General features: G+C 41.0%; 1 protein-coding gene across 6 annotated transcripts in view; it reads left to right on the top strand.

The window, feature by feature from the left end:
• PRKN (parkin RBR E3 ubiquitin protein ligase) overlaps positions 1 to 18,684 on the top strand; it is a 1,214,524-nt gene that overhangs the window by 359,378 nt on the left and 836,462 nt on the right. For all 6 annotated transcript variants that reach the window (XM_043888525.1, XM_043888524.1, XM_043888522.1 and 3 more), the window contains one exon: positions 5,785 to 6,025. In XM_043888525.1, the coding sequence (XP_043744460.1) occupies positions 5,785 to 6,025 (241 nt within the window). The remainder of the gene's footprint in view (positions 1 to 5,784; positions 6,026 to 18,684) is intronic.

The following is an 18,684-nucleotide window of genomic DNA, read 5'->3' as shown; positions in this document are numbered from 1 at the left end:
ACTCCCGGTGTTGACTGAAACTCATGTCCATCACGTCAGTGATGCCATCAAACCATCTCATCCTCTGTTGTCCTCTTCTCCTCCCGCCTTCAATCTTTCCCAGCATCAGGGTCTTTTCCAATGAGTTAGTTCTTCACATCATAGTAGAGTTTCAGCTTCAGCATCCGTCCTTCCAATGAATATTCAGTGTTGATTACCTTTAGGATTGACTGGTTGGATCTCCTTGCAGTCCAAGGGACTCTCAAGAGTCTTCTCTAACACCATAGTTCAAAGGCATCAATTCTTCAGTGCTCAGCTTTCTTTATTGTCCACCTCTCTCATCCATACATGACTACTGGAAAAACCATAGCCTTGACAAGACGACCTTTGTTAGCAAAGTAATGGCAAAAAGTAATGGCAAAGTAATGTCAAAAAAAAAAACCATAGCTTTGACTAAACTGACTTTTGTCAGCAAAACAGTGTCTCTGCTTTTTAATATGCTGTCTAGGTTTGTCATAGTTTTTCTTCCAAGGAGTAAGTGTCTTTTAATTTCATGGCTGCATTCACCATCTGCATTGATTTTGAAGCCCAAGAAAATAAAGTCTCTCAGTAAGGAATCAGTTAGGACCAACTGCTGAAACAGAAAGAATGAATACCATTTATCCTGTCTTACAGTCAAATGACAGAGTCTAGGCATTTGTCCCAATTCATTCAAGCTCTCAATGTCTTTTTTAAAAATTTATTTTTAATTGGACTGTAATTGCTTTACAGTATTCTGTTGGTTCTGCCATACATCAACATGAATCAGCCGTACACATACACGTTTCCTCCCTCTTGAACATTCCTCCCATCTCCCATCACCTCCCACCTGTTCACTCTGCGTCTCCATTGCTGCCCTGCACATAGCTTCATCAGCACCATCTTTCCAGATTTCATAGGTGTATTTTAATATACAGTGTTCGCTTTCCTCTTTCTGAGTCACTTCACTCCGTATAATAGGCTCTAGGTTCATCCACCTCATTAGAACTGACTCACATGCCTTCGTACCAGCCAGTGTCTGGAGGGCAGCTCAAGGAGGCATCTGCTTGGCGTACAGGTATGCAAGAGGATAGCAGTTTCATGTTCTATTTATTCTCGGTAAAAGAATTGTTACATATGACATAAGATATCCAGATTATGAAACAGGAGCTGACATAAGTAACAATGTGTTGTATTTATATCTCAAATTTTAAACCTGAGGCTGGAAACTTAAGGAATTTATAGCAAGGTGTGAAGCCATTTATCTCTGTGCCAGTTGTTTAAAAAAATAAATATGAATGCCTGTCAGCTCTTGTTCCTTCCTTGCTGTTGAAGAGCCTGACTAAATATTTCCCTGTCTCTGTGAAGTCACTCAAGCTCAGGCCTGTGCCCAAGGGACTTGAAAGACCCGAGTTACTGAATGAGCCCCGGTGAAGAGCTCTTGGCTAGATTGTCTTACATGGCAGTCAGGCGTCTCCTTGACACAGGGAGAAACTTTTAGTATTTAAGAATAAGCGGCCTCTGATTATGTTTCTCCCCTCAAGAGTCATTTCTTACAGCTCTGTGGTACGTGTGTGACTCCGTAAGGAAATACCTATTGCTACTTTTCCTGCGAGAGATTCTTCTATTTCTTTTTCAAGACTTTTTTTTTTTTTTTTGGATTTAAAGCAGTCAGGAGTTCAAAATGACCACTCTGGCTTTCCACTGATTCCAGATAAGCATTTTCTTTGTTGTCTAATTGTCTGTTTAAAAGCCATGAAGTAAAACACAGCTGGTTCAATTCTAGCTGACTACCAACTTATTACAACCTCCAAGCAATGGATGTATTGTTTCGGTTGATTCTTGGTTGTATAGTGGGCTGTTCTTAGTTCACCACTGGGCTGAAACCAAGCAAGGGGCACACCTGCTTCTCTTTGGTTGTGAATGAGCAGTGACAGGCCTGCTTGAGTTCCCTGCCGTGAGAAAACATGGTTAGGATGACAGCATCAGAGATATGGGAAAATGGAAGGAGGGGAGGGGCAGGAGAGAGGGGAAGAGAAAGACAAGCAAAGGGAAGGGGAGAGGAGTGGCCATCATCCAGGGGCCATCCCATTCTTTCATTCACTTATTTATTTAAAAGTTTTATTTATTTTTAATTGGAGGATAATTGCTTGACAATATTGTGTTGGTTTCTGACACATATCAACATGAATCAGCCCTATGTATGCATACGATTAGGGCTTCCTTTGTAGCTCAGATTGTAAACCATCTGCCTGCAATGCAGGGTTCGATCCCTGGGTCGGGGAGATTCCCCGGAGAAGGAAAGGGCAACCCACTCCAGCATTTTTGCCTGGAGAATTTCACGGACAGTGGAAGCTGGTGAGCTACAATCCACAGGGTCGCAAAGAATCGGATATGACTGAGCAACTGATACACACATATACACATATATTGCAGAGCAGCAGTGGGGATACGATAGAGAATACACTCGTGGACAGGGATTGTTGTTGTTCAGTTGTATCTGACTCTTTGTGACCCCATGGACTGCAGTTCACCAGGTTTCCCTGTTCTTCACCATGTCCTGAAGTTTGCTCAAACTCATGTCCATTGAGTCAGTGATGCCATCCAACCATCTCATCCTCTGTCATCCCCTTCTCCTCCTGCCTGCAGTCTTTCCCAGCATCAGGGTCTGTTCCAGGGAGTCAGTTCTTCGCATCAGGTGGCCAAAGTATTGGGAGTTTCAGATTCAGCATCAGTTGTTACAATGAATATTCATGACTGATTTTCTTTAGGATTGACTGGTTTGACCTCAAGGGACTCTGAAGAGTCTTCTCCAACACCACAGTTTGAAAGCATCAATTCTTCAATGCTCAGCCTTCTCTGTGGTCCAACTCTCACATCTGTACATGACTACCAGAAAAACCATAGCTTTGACTAAACAGACCTTTGTTGGCAAAGTAACATCTTTGCTTTTTAATACACTGTTGAGGTTTGTCATAGCTTTTCTTCCAAGCAGCAAGTGTCTTTTAATTTCATGGCTGCAGTCACTGTCCCCATAGATTTTGGAACCCAAGAAAATAAAGTCTGTCTCTGTTTCCATTGTTTCCCCACCTATTTGCCATGAGGAGATGGGACGGGATGCCATGACCTTAGTTTTTTGAAAGGATACTTTGGGGCATTTCTTATAAAGTTTACAATATAAAACAGTTTTAACTTGGTTAAAAACAATTGTCTAGCTTGTTGTCCTTTGTATACAGGCAAGGGTGATCTTGGATGAGTGAAAGCCCTGAAAGAACTCACCTGGGCAAACAGCGCCAGCCTCTTCTCACAATAAATCCCTTGCCGCACAGCTAAGGGGAACTTTCAGTTGCCTCTGTTTGTCTCCTCCACTCCCTGCAGAGCTCCCTGCGTGCAGGTCCTAATGAGCAGCGAAATTGTCCCAGGCCTGCGGTGGGAGGGACATCCAGGGTGACAGGGCTGAGACCCACACGGGCTAATTAGTGTGCAGCTAATTGACCTTTCCCAGTAATTGTATTCCTCGGCCTTTGGCAACCAGAGGGTGGGGGGCTTTCAATATCTCTGTGTAGCATCATATCTTTGATCATAATGAAAACTAGCCCTAAGAAATGTGAAATAAATTCAAAGCATAAATCACAAAGTGCCCGTCTTTTCAAAGTCTTCATTTTTTTAAACGAAAGATCAAGTTGAACGAACAGTTTTTATTCTCATCCAATTAATATAAATTGGAGTTTGTGTTCGTTCATCACTATGGAGGTGACCGAGGGCACAAGAGAGCGGAATCAGTGGGAATGATTTTTGGTTCTTCTGACTCCCACGGAATGCCCTAAGCTCATGCTGGCTTTAACCACATTGTCTCATTGTTAGCAATAGCCATACAAGACATTTGTTAACCATTACGTTTAAAAAAAAAAACAAAACCTTGAAATGCCTTCCTAAATAATTGCCTTTTTTTTCTTTGTTTGACATAGAAAATACACTACAGTTAAGTCCCCTGTAAAAGTTTGCTAGGGATAATACAGCACTTGAGGGTGGATAAGGGTGTTATAGTTGGTACCAGTATTGTTACATTTTGTATGGGTGTTCTTTAAATTTCTGAAGATGAAGGAGAATGGCAGCAATGGGGGGTTGTTGAGAGAGCAGGGTCCTTGCTCGGTGGGAGAAGGGACAGACCCATGAGCAACTGTTTCTACCGGGTAGATATTCTGAAACTGAGATTTGGCTTGTTGGTCTAGCTTCTGTCTTAGCAAATTATCTGATGTCCAAATTTAATTCTACTGAGTTTTAAAGCCTTGATTACTGTAGCCTTGTAGTATAGTCTGAAGTCAGGGAGCCCGATTCCTCCAGCTTCCTTTTTTTCCCCCGCAAGCTTGCTTTGGCTATTTGGGGTCTATTGTGCTTGCATACACGACGTACAATTGTTTGTTCTAGTTCTGTGAAAAATGCCATTGGTAATTTGATAGGCATTGTATTGAATCTGTAGGGCGCTTTGGGTAGTGTAGTCATTTTCATGATATTGATTCTTCCAATCCAAGAACATGCTGTATCTCTCCATCTGTTTCTATTGCATTTGATTGCTTCTATCAGTATCTTATAGTTTTCTGAGTACAGGTCTTTGTCTTGTTAGTTAGGTTTATTCCTATACATTTTATTCTTTTTGTTGTGATATTAAATAGGATTGTTTCCTTAATCTTTCTGATCTTTTGTTTTTAGTCTATAGGATTGTGAGAGATTTCCATGAGTTAATTTTTTTTTTCTTTTGATTCTCATGGCTAAGACTATACTGGATAAAAGTGGCAAGAGCAGGCATCCTTGTTTTGTTCCTGGTTTTACAGGAAACGCTTTTTCACTCAGTTTTTCAAGCAAGAATGATGCTTGCTGTGGTTCGTACAAATCCATACATAGTTGCAGAGCTTTTTTGTAGATGTTCACTGGTTTTAATTGTGAGATAGGATGAAACAGTGAAAGCTCAAAACAGTGTTGGTAACCTCTCCTCTTGCTTCACTGGCCTGCTGGTGTGATTGCTAGGGATTTTGGAGTATTTGTGGGGTCTACTGGAAAGAAGTATATTGTAAATTCTAGAGAAAATTCCCCTGTAATTGATAGTAACAAATTCTCTGTACTTTTTAAAACAGAAAGAGGGAAAAGAAAAAAAAAAAAACTACAACAACAGAAAAGGGTGCTAGTATTAAAATTTGGTAATGATAAGGGCACGTGCTTTCTGGTAAAACAGTTTTGAAACATATTACTTTTCTGTGTGCTTATGTATACCATGTGATACATTTTATTTTTCCTGCTAGATTTCATGCCCCTTTGAATACCACTTCAGTCTTCATCTATTGTTGCATTCCATTTACCCCTACAATTCAGTGTCTGGCCCCAGTTCTCCATGACTGTGTAACACATACGTGTGTGCTTATCCTGATCAATCACAGTTATCACTGCCCTTTAAATTCCTGGGGCTTCATTGGTGGCTCAGATGGTTAAGAATCTCCCTGCAATGCAGAAGACCTGGGTTCAGCATTCAGACCTGGGTCCGAAGGATCCCCTGGGAAGGGGAATGGCTACCCACTCCAGTATTCTTACCTGGAGAATTCCATGGGCAGAGGGGCCTCAAGGGCTATAGTCCTTGGAGTTGCAAGAGTTGGCCATGAATAAGTCCCAGGGCTGCGTGCAGAAGAAGGACATAAACCTCTGTCTTTGGTACTCTGCAGAACTGAAGGCGGGTTCAGCTCCACCTGCGGTGTAATGCCTGCTCATTCTTGTTGTGATTCTGTCTCCCTCACACAGAGCTGTGACCTGGATCAGCAGAGCATCGTTCACATTGTGCTGAGACCCCGGAGAAAAGGCCCAGAGGGGCACACACCTCGGGGAGATAGCCCGCGGCCCGCGTGGGGGCGCTCCGACAGGGAGCCCCAGAGCCTGACTCGCGTGGACCTCAGCGGCTCGGTGCTCCCGGCCTACTCGGTGGGCCTGGCTGTTATCCTGCAGGACGACGAGGAGAGCAGCGCCTCGTCATTCCCCGGGCCAGGTAACTGGGGTGACTGTCCGCGGCCAGTCAGGGTTCTGGGTGGTGAAGTCTCTGCAGAGAATGTCCTCACTGTGTGTGAATACATAGATCACAACACGTTCTAAATCTCTGGATGGAGCCACGACTGGGAGAGTGACGCATTTAACAAGTACCGCAAAGCAGAGCTTTCCAATCAAGAATGAACATAAAGGATGAGAAAAGTGTCAGGACCGTAGTGATAGTCCTTGTTTGTTTGTCTGGAGGTTCTAGGGGGCGATGGGCTCATGGGATACATTGTACTGGGCTCAAAATGTATGTACCGATATGTCCCTCTCTGCGTTTGCCTTTCTTTTTTCTTCTGCTTTTGTTTACTTAAAATGCATTTTGATTGATTATGTTTCTGATGAAATAGAGAAATTTTTTTTTAAAAGTAGAAAGAGAACTTCAGGGGTAATTTTAGTCATTTTTGAGGTAGTAAGAAAAAATGACAATGTCAATCATATCCCTTCTTGTAAAAGAAGTTTTCCTTGTCTCTGTTGTGCAGCCTATTTCAAAAGTTTGCTTTGGCAAGAATGACAGTCTCTTTATTATTTTGACAATATTCTATGTTTCCCTTAGCCTTTGGTTCTCCAGTCTGAATAGTTGAAGGTATAACAGGACTGGTTTTGAACAGGTGACAGGAAACACGAAATAGTGACTTTAGAAGGTAGCTGTTTATTTCTCTCCCACATAGAGTGTCTGAAGACATCAGCTGCCCCGGGCTCGTATGACTTTCACAGTGTCAGAGACGTCTAGAACCAGCAAGACGGAGGCCTCTTGCTAGAATTACTAAGTAAAATTTAATAAATATTTATAAAATCATAAATCAGATTTAAGGAAAAAAAAAAACAGAAAATTTTCCAGGGGCAGGTGAAGAAGTGGAAAAAACACAGCTGTCTTTGAATAGAGGAATGCATAAACCTAGAATTTAAGTGCGTGAGCCGTCGTCCTGCTGAGCCTGAGGTGGTTGTGTTGGGCTCTTCTTCCTTCCCATGGACTGGGCGTCAAGGTGACTGAAAAAACAAGTGGGGAATGAGGGAAAATGAGAACAGTCTAAACCTCTGCAATGCGCTTGGTGTCCAGAATGAGGAATTAATGTAAAAACCAGACCCAGAACATCTGATGTTCCCAGCAGGATGTTGACAAAAGCATTCCCGATAGGGCTCAGTGGGCGTGGAATTGACAGCTCCTGAGATAATCAAGCTCTGCTGAAGGAGTCCTCAGGATACACATTATAAATCAAACAAAGGAAGACTTTACCCTGAGTGGAGGAGAGCATATAAGGTAAACCAGAAGATTGGTTCCCCAGAAAATGTGAGAAAATAAAAGGACAGTTTGAAATAGAATACAATACAGGCATGTTTTATGTTAATTAAGACAGAAAATTTTTAAAAAATGGAAATCAAAACAGAAAACAGACCTAATAGAAAAAGGTAGCTATTGAGTAGAATATAAATTCTAGAACTACTAGAATTAAAAAGAAAAAAATCCTCAGCAGACTACTAAAAAGAGCAATTTATCAAAGCCAAAGAGAGAATGAATGAATTGAAAGGTATATATGAAGGAATTGCCCATAGTGTGACACAGGTTAACGTGTTTACCAAAAAAAGTTCTTAGAGATGGAGAGTTTGGAATTAGATTTCCTAACATATCTGATAGGAAATCTTTTTTCCCCCTTTTGTTTTTCTTTCATAAATTATGAATGTATGATGATACATTTGTAGGAGACTTGAAAAATAAAGAACAAAATTGCATATAGTTTCACTATGTATTACAATTATTTTTTCAAGTAGATAAGATTTTTAGTTTGAGTTTCAATATCAATATCAAACCCCCCCAAACTGAGATAATGAATAGAAAAGTAGAAGGCTGTAGTAGAACTGAAAATCACTATGAACCAATTCAAAATCTTTAGATGAAAATTAAACCTTTACATGCATTACCTGAACATTAATAATAATATAAGTAGAATAATTATCATTTGTAAGTATTCAGATACTTTAGTATTTCCTAATGTATGTGACTCTACTATCTGGTCACTGGTTATTTATCTGAAGATTTTAGAAGTTCAATCTTGTTATTTTATTATAAAATTGCCTTCAGTCTTCTTGAGAGTTTTATTTTATGATGAATAACTTTGTAATTATTGACACATTCTGTTGGTTCTCTCTGTAGATCATAATACTTCTAGTGAAGAAAATATTCTCTTTCTATCATGACAGGTATACTATAGAAAATTCAGGTATACTCAGAAGATTCTTCTAGATGTCTAATAGTCTACTGATATTTTAAGTGAAATGTGTAATCATTTCAGCCAACACAATCAGTCCAGGAAACTGGTATAAATTTACACCGTACAGTACCATTGTAAGAAGGGCCGGCGGACTCCTGACTGTGTCTGGTTACTGACTTTGTAACCTTGACTTGCCGCACAGCCCTCATGTAATCTGACCTCTCTTCACCCTGTTTCTCATTTACCCACTGACCAGTGGTGACCTGTTAGCTGCATGTATTTTGCTGGCTGGGAATGCCCTTGGCACCCCTTGCTGGCAAGCCAGTTAGCCAGCGTCCTGTTTCTTCGTGCATCACCGCAGCTCAGGAGTCAGCTCTCCCCACACCTTTCCTGTGCTGTAGGGGAGGCAAAATTTATCTTGCATGTGGTAAGGAACAGGCAGAATAAGGGGGTTTTCCAGGTCAAATTAAGGACTTTATCTGCATCGAGCTGAAAACTTTCAACTGCAAGGCACGATCCCTTAAGCTTCTGAAGTTGAATCATCTCCTTTTCAGAACGCTCATTCCTCGCATTGTTTTCCGTTTTGCACTCTAGTTCCTTAATGTCTTTTCATGGAGGAGCCTTAAGTGCATATTACTAAGTGAGCGAAATGAAACTGAGAAGCCTAATATTATATGATTCCAACCCTGTCACTTGATGGAAAAGAGAATAGTATAATGACAATGAAAACCAGAAGTTGTCAGGGCGTTTTGGTGGGAGGGATGAATAGTCAGAGTACAGAGAAATTTTTAGGACACAGTACCTATTCTGTGTGATAAAATGGTGGATAGCATATCACTATAAAACCCATAGAATATGAAACACTAAGAGTGAACACTAAGAGTCCACTAAATGTTGGACTTTGAATCATAATGGTGTGTCAACGTATGTTGATTAGTTGTAACAAATGCCCTGCTGTGGTGAGGGATGTTGAGGGTGAGGCAAGCTGGTGTGTGTGGGGAGGGGGGTGTATGGTAATTCTCTTTTTGATGTGTTTTTTGATCAGTCTTGCTGGGAACCTGGGCTTCCCAGGTGGTGCTCATGGTAAAGAATCCACCTGCCGATGGAGGAGACACAAGAGATGTGGGTTTGATCCCCCTGGAGCAAGACATGGCAGCCCACTCCAGAATTCTTGCCTGGAAAATTCCATGGGCCTAGGAGCCTGGCGGGCTACAGTCCATGGGGCTGCAAAGAGTTGGACAAGACAGAGCAACAGAACACTGCACATATAAACATAGCTGTGAACCTGAAATGCTCTAAGAAATGAAGCCTATTAAAAATAATTTGAATTGCTTTTAAGACTTGAGCCTTGGACCCATACTATAGATACATCATGGTTATTAGAAAATATGTTCTGATCAGTAATTTTTTTTTTTTTTTTTGCCAGTGGTTGAATGTTGTACAAGATGAAAATTATTCTCAGATTGTGAATTAGTTAGGAGCTGCCACATACAAATCAATTAGAGAAAACTCCTAATGAATTAAAATGATAAACTTCAGACCTAATTCTCGTTAAGTCAAGTCTTAAATACTTGAAAATGTGTATTGTACATACCAGAGGTTGTGAATTTCTTGTGCATTGGGCAACTTTAAACCTCCCCTGAAACAACAAAATTTTGGCAGTCATAGTAGAGCAACATAAAGTCACTATCACATCCAGTTATTACAAATACTTCATGATTATTCAAGACATTTGATTTTTTTCTGCAACATAGAAAAGTTTACTATAATATGCTGTTTCAATATTATAAGTGAAAACAGAAAATGATATTGCAGTGTTGTGGGAATTTTGCTCTCCTGACATGTGGGGTGGGTTTTTGAGGTCAGGAAAACAGTCCTGTGTTCCTTTCCCGGAAGTATGAGCACTGTTCCTAAAAGCAGAATGAGTTGCTCTTTTCATTTTTATTGTTCTTTGTATATACAGTTGGCCCTCCCCATCTCTGGGTTCCATATCCGCAGATTCAACCAGCTAAGGATGAAAAATATTTAGAAATAAAAAAGTTCCATAAAGCCACCAAGAGCAAACCTTGTATATGGCTATCACCTAGCAACTACTTACATAACATTTACATTGTATTTACAATGATACACATAGTATTTACATTGTGTTAGATGTTATAAGAAATCTGTTGTTCTTGTTCAGTTGCTAAGTAGCATCCAACTCTTGGCAACCTCATGAACTGCCACATGCCAGGCTTCCCTGTCCTTCACTATCTCCCAGTTTGCTCAAACTCAGGTCTGGATATGTTTTAACATACATGGGAGGATAAGTGCAGGTTATATGCAAAAAGTGCACCATTTTGTATAGGGGGCCTGAGCATCCCCGGATTTTGATGTCTGAGGGGGTTCCTGGAACCAACACCTCATGGACACTGAGGGATGACTTATTGCCGTGTAATTAATAACTTGTCACATTTTTGCTTTTGTCTTGGAAGGTACACTCATCAGATACAAATACGTCTCTTACACATCCTACCTTCACTGCCTGGAGCATGGCTGGTCCTGAATATATTGTCTGTCATACTGCCAAAAAGTTTAATCAACATATAAAATGACTCACAATTCTATCTCATCACATGTGGTAGGGTTAAATGGTGAATACCTGCATGTAGATAGCATGGTTGGAGAAGGAAATGGCAACCCACTCCAGTATTCTTGCCTGGAGAATCCTGTGGGCAGAGGAGCCTGGTGGGCTGCTATCCATAGGGTCGCAGAGTCGGACAAGACTGAAGTGACTTAGCATGAATGCATGCGTTGGGGAAGGAAGTGGCAACCCACTCCAGTGTTCTTGCCCGGAGAATCCCAGAGATGGAGGAGCCTGGTGGGCTGCGGTCTGTGGGGTCGCACAGAGTCGGACACGACTGAAGCGGCTTAGCAGCAGCAGCAGCAACAGATAGCAAGGTGCGACGTGCCAGGGAGTGTGCAGAGCACCCATCACAGTCTCAGAAGTCAAAGCCTCAGTCGAGGTGAGATCCTCAAGCACTCCATACAGATCAGTGTATGTGTCAACCAAATGGTGTTGTTCAGTCGCGTCCACCTCTTTGCAATGCATGACACATTTTCTTTCTTTAAATGCAATAGAGATATGCAGTCCAGTCAAGCTGGACTGGATTGCCTAGTGTCTGCGTGACAAAGACTACACCAGAGAGGAAACCCCCGATGCTTCCGTGGGTGAGCCGTTGACCTCAGCGTGACTCCGTGAGGGCTGGGTGGGTTGAGCTCTCTGCCTCAAATAGGGAGGACGCACGGAGGCTGGCCTTCCCACCCTGCGCTTTCTTTCCACCAGTTGGGCCACACCTGAGTCTGTGGAAGCGTTCTGGGTTGCTGTTGTTACTTTTAGAACCTGAGCCGTGGGGGAGAGTGGTGGGAAATGGCGGTTTTGAAGTTGTGAAGGATTGGGGCGGTATGTGCTGGGGACCTTGGGGCATTTTCCACTTTCCTGAAGTCCTCTCTGCGGAGTAGTGTGACTGAAAGTGAGAGGAGAGTTGTCCCCGGACTCAGTGAGGGCTAACATGACTGTGTGCTCCTTCATGCACGGCCTCTAGGGCGTGCGGGGCCTGGGGCCTCAATGCCCCATTTTTGCTCTTGGAACCCCGAGGACTTTCAGAGGACGCTGCCCAGTGCCAGGATGGTCAGATTTGCACTCGACAAGAGAGAGGGAGATGATCCAGTGTATTTTCAGCTGGTGAAAATTTGTCTTGGGACTCATTGGAGCATTCTAATTAATCCAGACTGTGCCAGAAATGCAGGCAGGTGGCTGGATTCATTTTGTGTGTGTGTGTTTGGGGGTGTGTGATTTGGTTAGAAAGAAGATAAAGAAAAGATAAAAAATTAAGTGATTAAAAATTGACTGCTTATATAATAAACTCTTTTTAAACCTTCTTAAATTTTGTGAAACATTTATTGAAGGTCTTGGATTGTATGACTGGGAGATTCCAAAAATTTTACACCTAATTCAGAAATGTTTGTGCCAACTATGGAAATTAGCTTTTTACTTTGTATTAGGGAATAGCCAGTTAACAAACCATGTTGTGATATGTCAACCTACATATACATGTATCCATTCTCCACCAAACCCCGCTCCCATCCAGGCTGCCACATAAATGGAGCAAAGTTCCCTGGGTTTTGTATAATAGAAACGGAAACCCTCTTGACAAGTAAACAAACCATCATGACCTTCTGTTTTTCATTCACCCTTTAGGTGATACCATAGAATGAAGCCCTAACATACGCTCTGTAAATCTATTGAACGATAACTGATTTTCCAAATGATACTCTTGAATGTCTGTACGGTCATGAAAGTTCTTCGTCAATCCCCAAAGATTAAATTGAATTTAACACTTTTGGTGTTAGAAGTGTGTTATTACACTCTGATTCTTTGAAAGTTAGTGCTCTGCCTTCCCTGTGAAGGGCAATTAAACTAACCAGAATATTCAGCCCATCTCCAGGAAAGAATACTCCAGTAGGTTGCCGTGACCTTCTCCAGGGGATCTCTCTGACCCAGGGATCAAACGTGTGTCTCCTGCATTGCAGACAGATTCTTTAGGACTGAGCCACCAGGGAACCCATTCAGTCCATCAGTGGAGTTGTAATTTGCTTGGGAACCAAATGGCCAATTGTTTGGCTACTGGATTAAATTAGAATCCTCTGAGCCTGGAAGGTTTTATATGTCCTGGGTGTTTACCACAGTGCCTGTTTCTTGGTAGTAGGCCCTTAATAAATATTTGTTGTTGCTGAAAAATACTCTAGGCAAAGGTGAGAGCTGTTTGTTTCTAGTCCTTGAACCATGAGCCTTATCCCAGGGAGCAATACCTGTGACCCAGATATTAAGCTCAGCGGCAAAGAGCCCAGGCTCTGAAGCCAGGCTGACTGAGCCCCATCCTGGCTCAGGATGCTTCCTACCAGCTCTGTGACCTTGGACAGTTTACTTTCCGCTGCTCAAAGCGTGGCCTGTCAACCAGCAGAATCAGCATCGCTTGGGAGTTTGTCAAAAAGGCAGACCCTCAGGCCCCATCCCAGACCTGCTGAATCAGAAACTGCCGTTTAATAAGGTCCACAGGTCAATTACACGCCTTAAAGTCTAAGACTCGCTGGGCCTCAGTTTCCCCATTTATAATAGAGAGACTGATGAGTTACCTACCTCGTAGACTTGATGCTAGCTGGTTCATGACCAGTGCTTCCACCAGAGGCTGACATGTACTGAGCACTTAATAACTTTTGGCCGTTTTTGTTACTCTTTCCCTTTTCAGCTCACATGATCAAAAGGCCTGATATTGGCCCTGAAACTAAAATCAATCTAAGTTTATAGATCCAGGGCTACCACATCAATTCATGTTCAAAAAACAAAACAGAACTTAGGTCCCTCATTCCATATTTTGGAGACTTCCTGCTCATGACTACTTTCTTTCTGCTTATTCTGCTTTAGAGTGGGGCTTTTTATTTTATTTAGCTTTTTTATTTGTAACTGTTGTCACTTCTACCACAGGATTAGGAGCAAATTAGAACAGTGTGTGTTCTAGGGTAATGAGAATGACAAAATTTCTTCTGACTGTTCTCTTAGACTTTTAAGTTTTCGTTGCCTTTCAGCTTTAAGTCATGTACAGTGATGTTGGGTTGTTTCATGTTCCGTTAGACAATGCACTACTCCTTTTAGAATATTTCATCAGAAAACGCAAATAATTTTTGACTCTTGACAATCTGTGTTTCATCACTGGGAACAACATAGACAGAAATGAAGTTTCAATAAGGAAAAAAAGGAAAAGGATGATGCTGTTTTAACTTTTTTCTCTTGGGACTTGCTCAAAGGGCCCCTTGACTCCTTGCAGTATTTTGAAAGAGCAGATTAGCTGAGGATCAATCACAGATGTGGACCCTGCCAACCTGGCCCTGACACCAGCGATGGATGGGAGCATTATGGGGACAAATTAGTGTTGGGCTTAATGACGCAGACAGAGCTCAGGTTCTAAGTCAGCAAGTAGACGGTGCACACGGATTCGGGTTTGATCAGACGGGGCGCCTGCTTCAGGCAGAGTCACTGGGCACTGAGTGCTGTTGCTATCTCTTTTTGATATTTGCGTGCGTGCCCATTTGCTTAGTCATGCCCAACTCTTTATGGCCCCATGGATTGCAGTCTGCCAAGCTCCTCTGTCCATGGGATTTTTCAGGCAAGAATACTGGAGTAGCTTGCCATTTCCTTCTCCAGGACATCCTCCCAACCCAGGGATCAAACCTTTGTCGCTTACGTCTGCTGCACTGGCAGGCGGATTCTTCACCACTGAGCCGCCTGGGAAAACTTTTTTTTTTTGTTTTTGTGAATCTAAGATGTGGGTCTTCCTGCTGTGCTGTGTCTAGTCGCTCAGTCGTGTCCGACTCTTTGAGACCCCATGGACTGTAGCCCATCAGGTTCCTCTGTCCATGGGGATTCTCTCGGCAAGAATTCTCAACTGGGTTTTCCCACCCTCTTCCAGGGTATCTTCTCAACCCAGGGATAGAACCAAGGTCTCCTGCATTTCAGGCAGATTCTTCACCATCTGAGCTATCAGAGACTCCCAAGAATCCTGGAGTGGGTAGCCTCTCCTGTCTCCAGGGGATCTTCCTGACCCAGAAATTGAACCAGGATCTCCTGCATTGCAGGCAGATTCTTTAACAGCTGAGCTACCAGGGAAGCCCATGTGGAGCCTTATATGGGCCTGATAGTATTCACTCTTATTAACACAGCTTCAAGAAAAAAAGGTGTATGCATTTTCATGATGTTCTGCCTTTCAAAGACTAGACACTCTTCACTAACCCACTGACAAATGAAGGCAAACATTTTAACCTAGAGAGATGGCGTAGGCAAGTGTAATTTGCCAGCCTTCGAGGATTGCTACTGTGGGCCAGGCAATTTCTTTATTGTCCCAAAGAACAGAAAGACACAGCTTAGTGAGTGATTTTCCTGCCTGAGGAGTTATTTGTAAACCTGCTTGTTGTGTGGATGTCTGATGCCAATATGAACATTTTGATGATAAAAGCCAGCCAGAATTCTTTGCTTTGTCGCTGATGGCTATGACAACACCTTTCTTTAAAAATTGTTGAATCATTTGAAAATATTATTTTACTGCATTAACTCTCATGGTGACATGACTGAAATTTTGGTGGTATCTCACATATGAAACAAATAAATGCAATCTTAGGAAGAGATGGACCAATAGTACTAGGAACTAGAATTTTTTTTCCATGCATATAAGGCAGCATAAGGCAAACTGACCATATATGAAAGTGAGAAAGATTATCACTAAGTATTTAATGCTTTCATACTGCTGGCATAGCTACTGTATCTTAGATGTGTCACCTTATTCTGGTGAAGTTATAACCATAGCTCTGGTGCCTTTGCTTAATCTAATCTCTTTGTTCCAGTAAGAAATATTGTATCTCAATAAACTGTTGCACATTTTCAATGATACTAATTTAGGAATACTGCATGTAGGTCACATTTCTATCACTTGCTACATATTACAGGAAATCTTTTGTTACCTTTCATTTACAGAACAATCCAGTATTTTTCAAGACTGTTATTTTTCTGTCTTTATTCTTTTCAAGGGTGTCTTTTTCTTTTGGAATTCATGGCCAATCATTTTCTTGTTTGTGTGAAGAAATGTGCTCTTTTAACATAATTAATTTGCTAGATTTACAGTATACAATTAGGACCATAAATACTGGAGTGGCTCACACAGGTTGTACAAGCCCCACTGGAAAGTAAACTTCAAAAGACGAGATTTCATCTCTTCTGTGCTGTGCGTATTCCCTAACACGGTGCTTAGCAGGTAGTAGATGCTTAAAAATATGTTACATGAATAAATCAGCATTCCTTGGTTAAGCCGTTGGTGCACTTTGAGACTAGAGAATGTAATTCGTCTGGATCCAAGATTCTAAATTGTGGGAAGAGTATAGATTTCTGAAGCAAGATCCAGTCCTTCTGTCACAGACAAACAGGTATCTTAATCATTGCAATCAACATTCCAGGGAACTCTGACTTCAAAATTCTGTACAGAAGTAGTTAAGTCTTATTCCCAAGTGCTCCACCTCACATGTGCACACAAGCATTATGATGCACCTTCTTCTGTTACAGGTTGCAATGACGTCATTAGTGCCATCCCTAAATCACAGTATTCAACACACTGCTTATTTTTCCCATATATTAATATTCAAGTTATGGTAATCTTAATTAAATACTAAGTTTTCTTCCCCTTCATGCATTCTTGTACTGTGTACTATTATCATTTATTTTTGTATAAATTTTTCAAAGTAGCAATCAAGTAAAGCCCCTTCTAGCATTTGTGTGTGTGTGTGATGAAGAAATGTTTGGATGAGATTGCTGGATTAGATACCACACTGGTTAATAAATTTTCCTCTCTGGAGTTACCTATTACACTGGACAGCAATTATGACCATGTAAATGGGACTCTGTTTGCCAGGTACCAGACTTGTTTTCTTGTAATGGCCTTGTAGGTATTGGCTATAAGAATAAAACCAGTTATTATCCCTTAATTGTGTGCTATCATGCAATAGTATGATGAAGTGGAAATTCTTCTCAAATAACATTCTCAATGCATACCCTTCGTTACACAATCAATTTATGCAATTATATCCTGATAAAATGAGAAGAAATTTTTATCGAACCTATGCAAATAACTGTGTTGCCATGGAAAGTAAAAAGGTTCAGTAAAGGTATTTTTTTTTCTGAAATTTGTGAACCAGTGAAAATCAGATACTATTTATAAATGTTTCAGTTCAGTAAACAAAGTCATAGTCTACTAAGTTAAAAGTGAGATAAATGAAGAAGAAAAGGATCTTAATATGTCCATTAAGAAAGAATTGTAAAGGCAATGCAAGTAACATTAACAATAAGTAGCCATAAGTAAATTTTTGAAAAACTAAAGTTGACATTAAATTAACATAAATCAAATATATAAGCATTCTATATCATATAAGGGGAAGGTAATGACACTCCACTCCAGTACTCTTGCCTGGAAAATCCCATGGACGGGGGAGCCTGGTGGGCTGCCTTCTATGGGGTGACACAGAGTCGGCCACAACTGAAGCGACTTAGCAGCAGCAGCAGCAGCAGATCATATAAAACTTAAGAACCATAAGAATATGAACTTAAAATTATACCTATGTATCAATGCTTTTGTATTCAGTCTAAATAGGAATTATCCCACTGCCTACATATTATTCATTAAATAGTTTGATTTAATATTAATCTAAGTTTTTAAGTTATATGAGGATCTAAGAACTTTATTTTGGGTAACACACTATAAAACATAATTGTTATAAAACACTTGTTGGAATCGTGACCCAATCTAGTCAAATTCAAATGCATCAGAGTATATTTTTAATGAATGTAAATATCATGTAATGTTAGATTAATTAATCAATAAATCATTATGAGAAGTGTAGGGCATTCAGATTAACTACTCTCTTCATAGAAAATCAAGATCTAGCTTTTTATAAAATATAAAAATCTTATCCCATATTTCAAGCTGATGTATCTAAGAATGGAGATGTTTTTCTTAAATACAAATTATTAAAACAATCCAAATGTCCACAGACTCACCTTAATTGTGTGAACTTGAATCCTTCAGATATTCCTCGGCTAGTATTTCCTGTTGTGGTTTTTAGTCACTACATTATATGCGACACTTTGTGACCCAATGGACTGTAGCCCACCAGGCTCCTCTGTCCATGGGATTTCCCAGGCAAGAATACTGGTGTGGGTTGCCATTTCCTTCTCCAGGAAATCTTCCAGACCCAGGGATAGAATCCGCATTGGCAGGTGGATTCTTTACTGCTGAGCCTCCAGGGAAGCCCAGTGTATTCTATAAAAAGGATTTTTTCTTTTTAATGTCTAGCACGTTCAAAGCATTCAAAGTTCATTTTCTTTACTCTTTTGTGAATATTGTGAATATTTCATTTGTATAGGTACTTGTATCCTTAAACCAATCAGATAACAAACATCTGTAATTCATGAGACACAATAATTTATTAATCCCATTTGGTAGCAGGCAACCACACCTGAGAAGAGGCAGAGAGCTCTCTGAATCACAGATATGTGGACACACAGCCCCAAAGAGGATTCGTAGTTTCAATCCAACAACTTTAGTAACAGGCCAAAAGTAAACATAGAACCATGAAACTTACCAGTCCAGATTTCAGAGAACTCTTTTCTTTCCCAGCAAGTTAAAAGCTTTTTAATTGATATGAGGTCACAGGTAGGAAAATAAGCAAAAAAAAAAAAAAAAATGACCTGCGGTGGCTCAGTGGTAAAGAATCCGCCTGCAATGCAGGAGCCACAGTAGACATGGGTTTGGTCCCTGGGTCAGGAAGATCC

This window comes from Cervus elaphus, chromosome 26 (genome assembly GCF_910594005.1).
Source record: "Cervus elaphus chromosome 26, mCerEla1.1, whole genome shotgun sequence".
NCBI lineage: Eukaryota > Metazoa > Chordata > Mammalia > Artiodactyla > Cervidae > Cervus > Cervus elaphus.
Note: the sequence above shows the minus strand (reverse complement) of the source record. Positions and strands in the feature narration are given on the sequence as shown.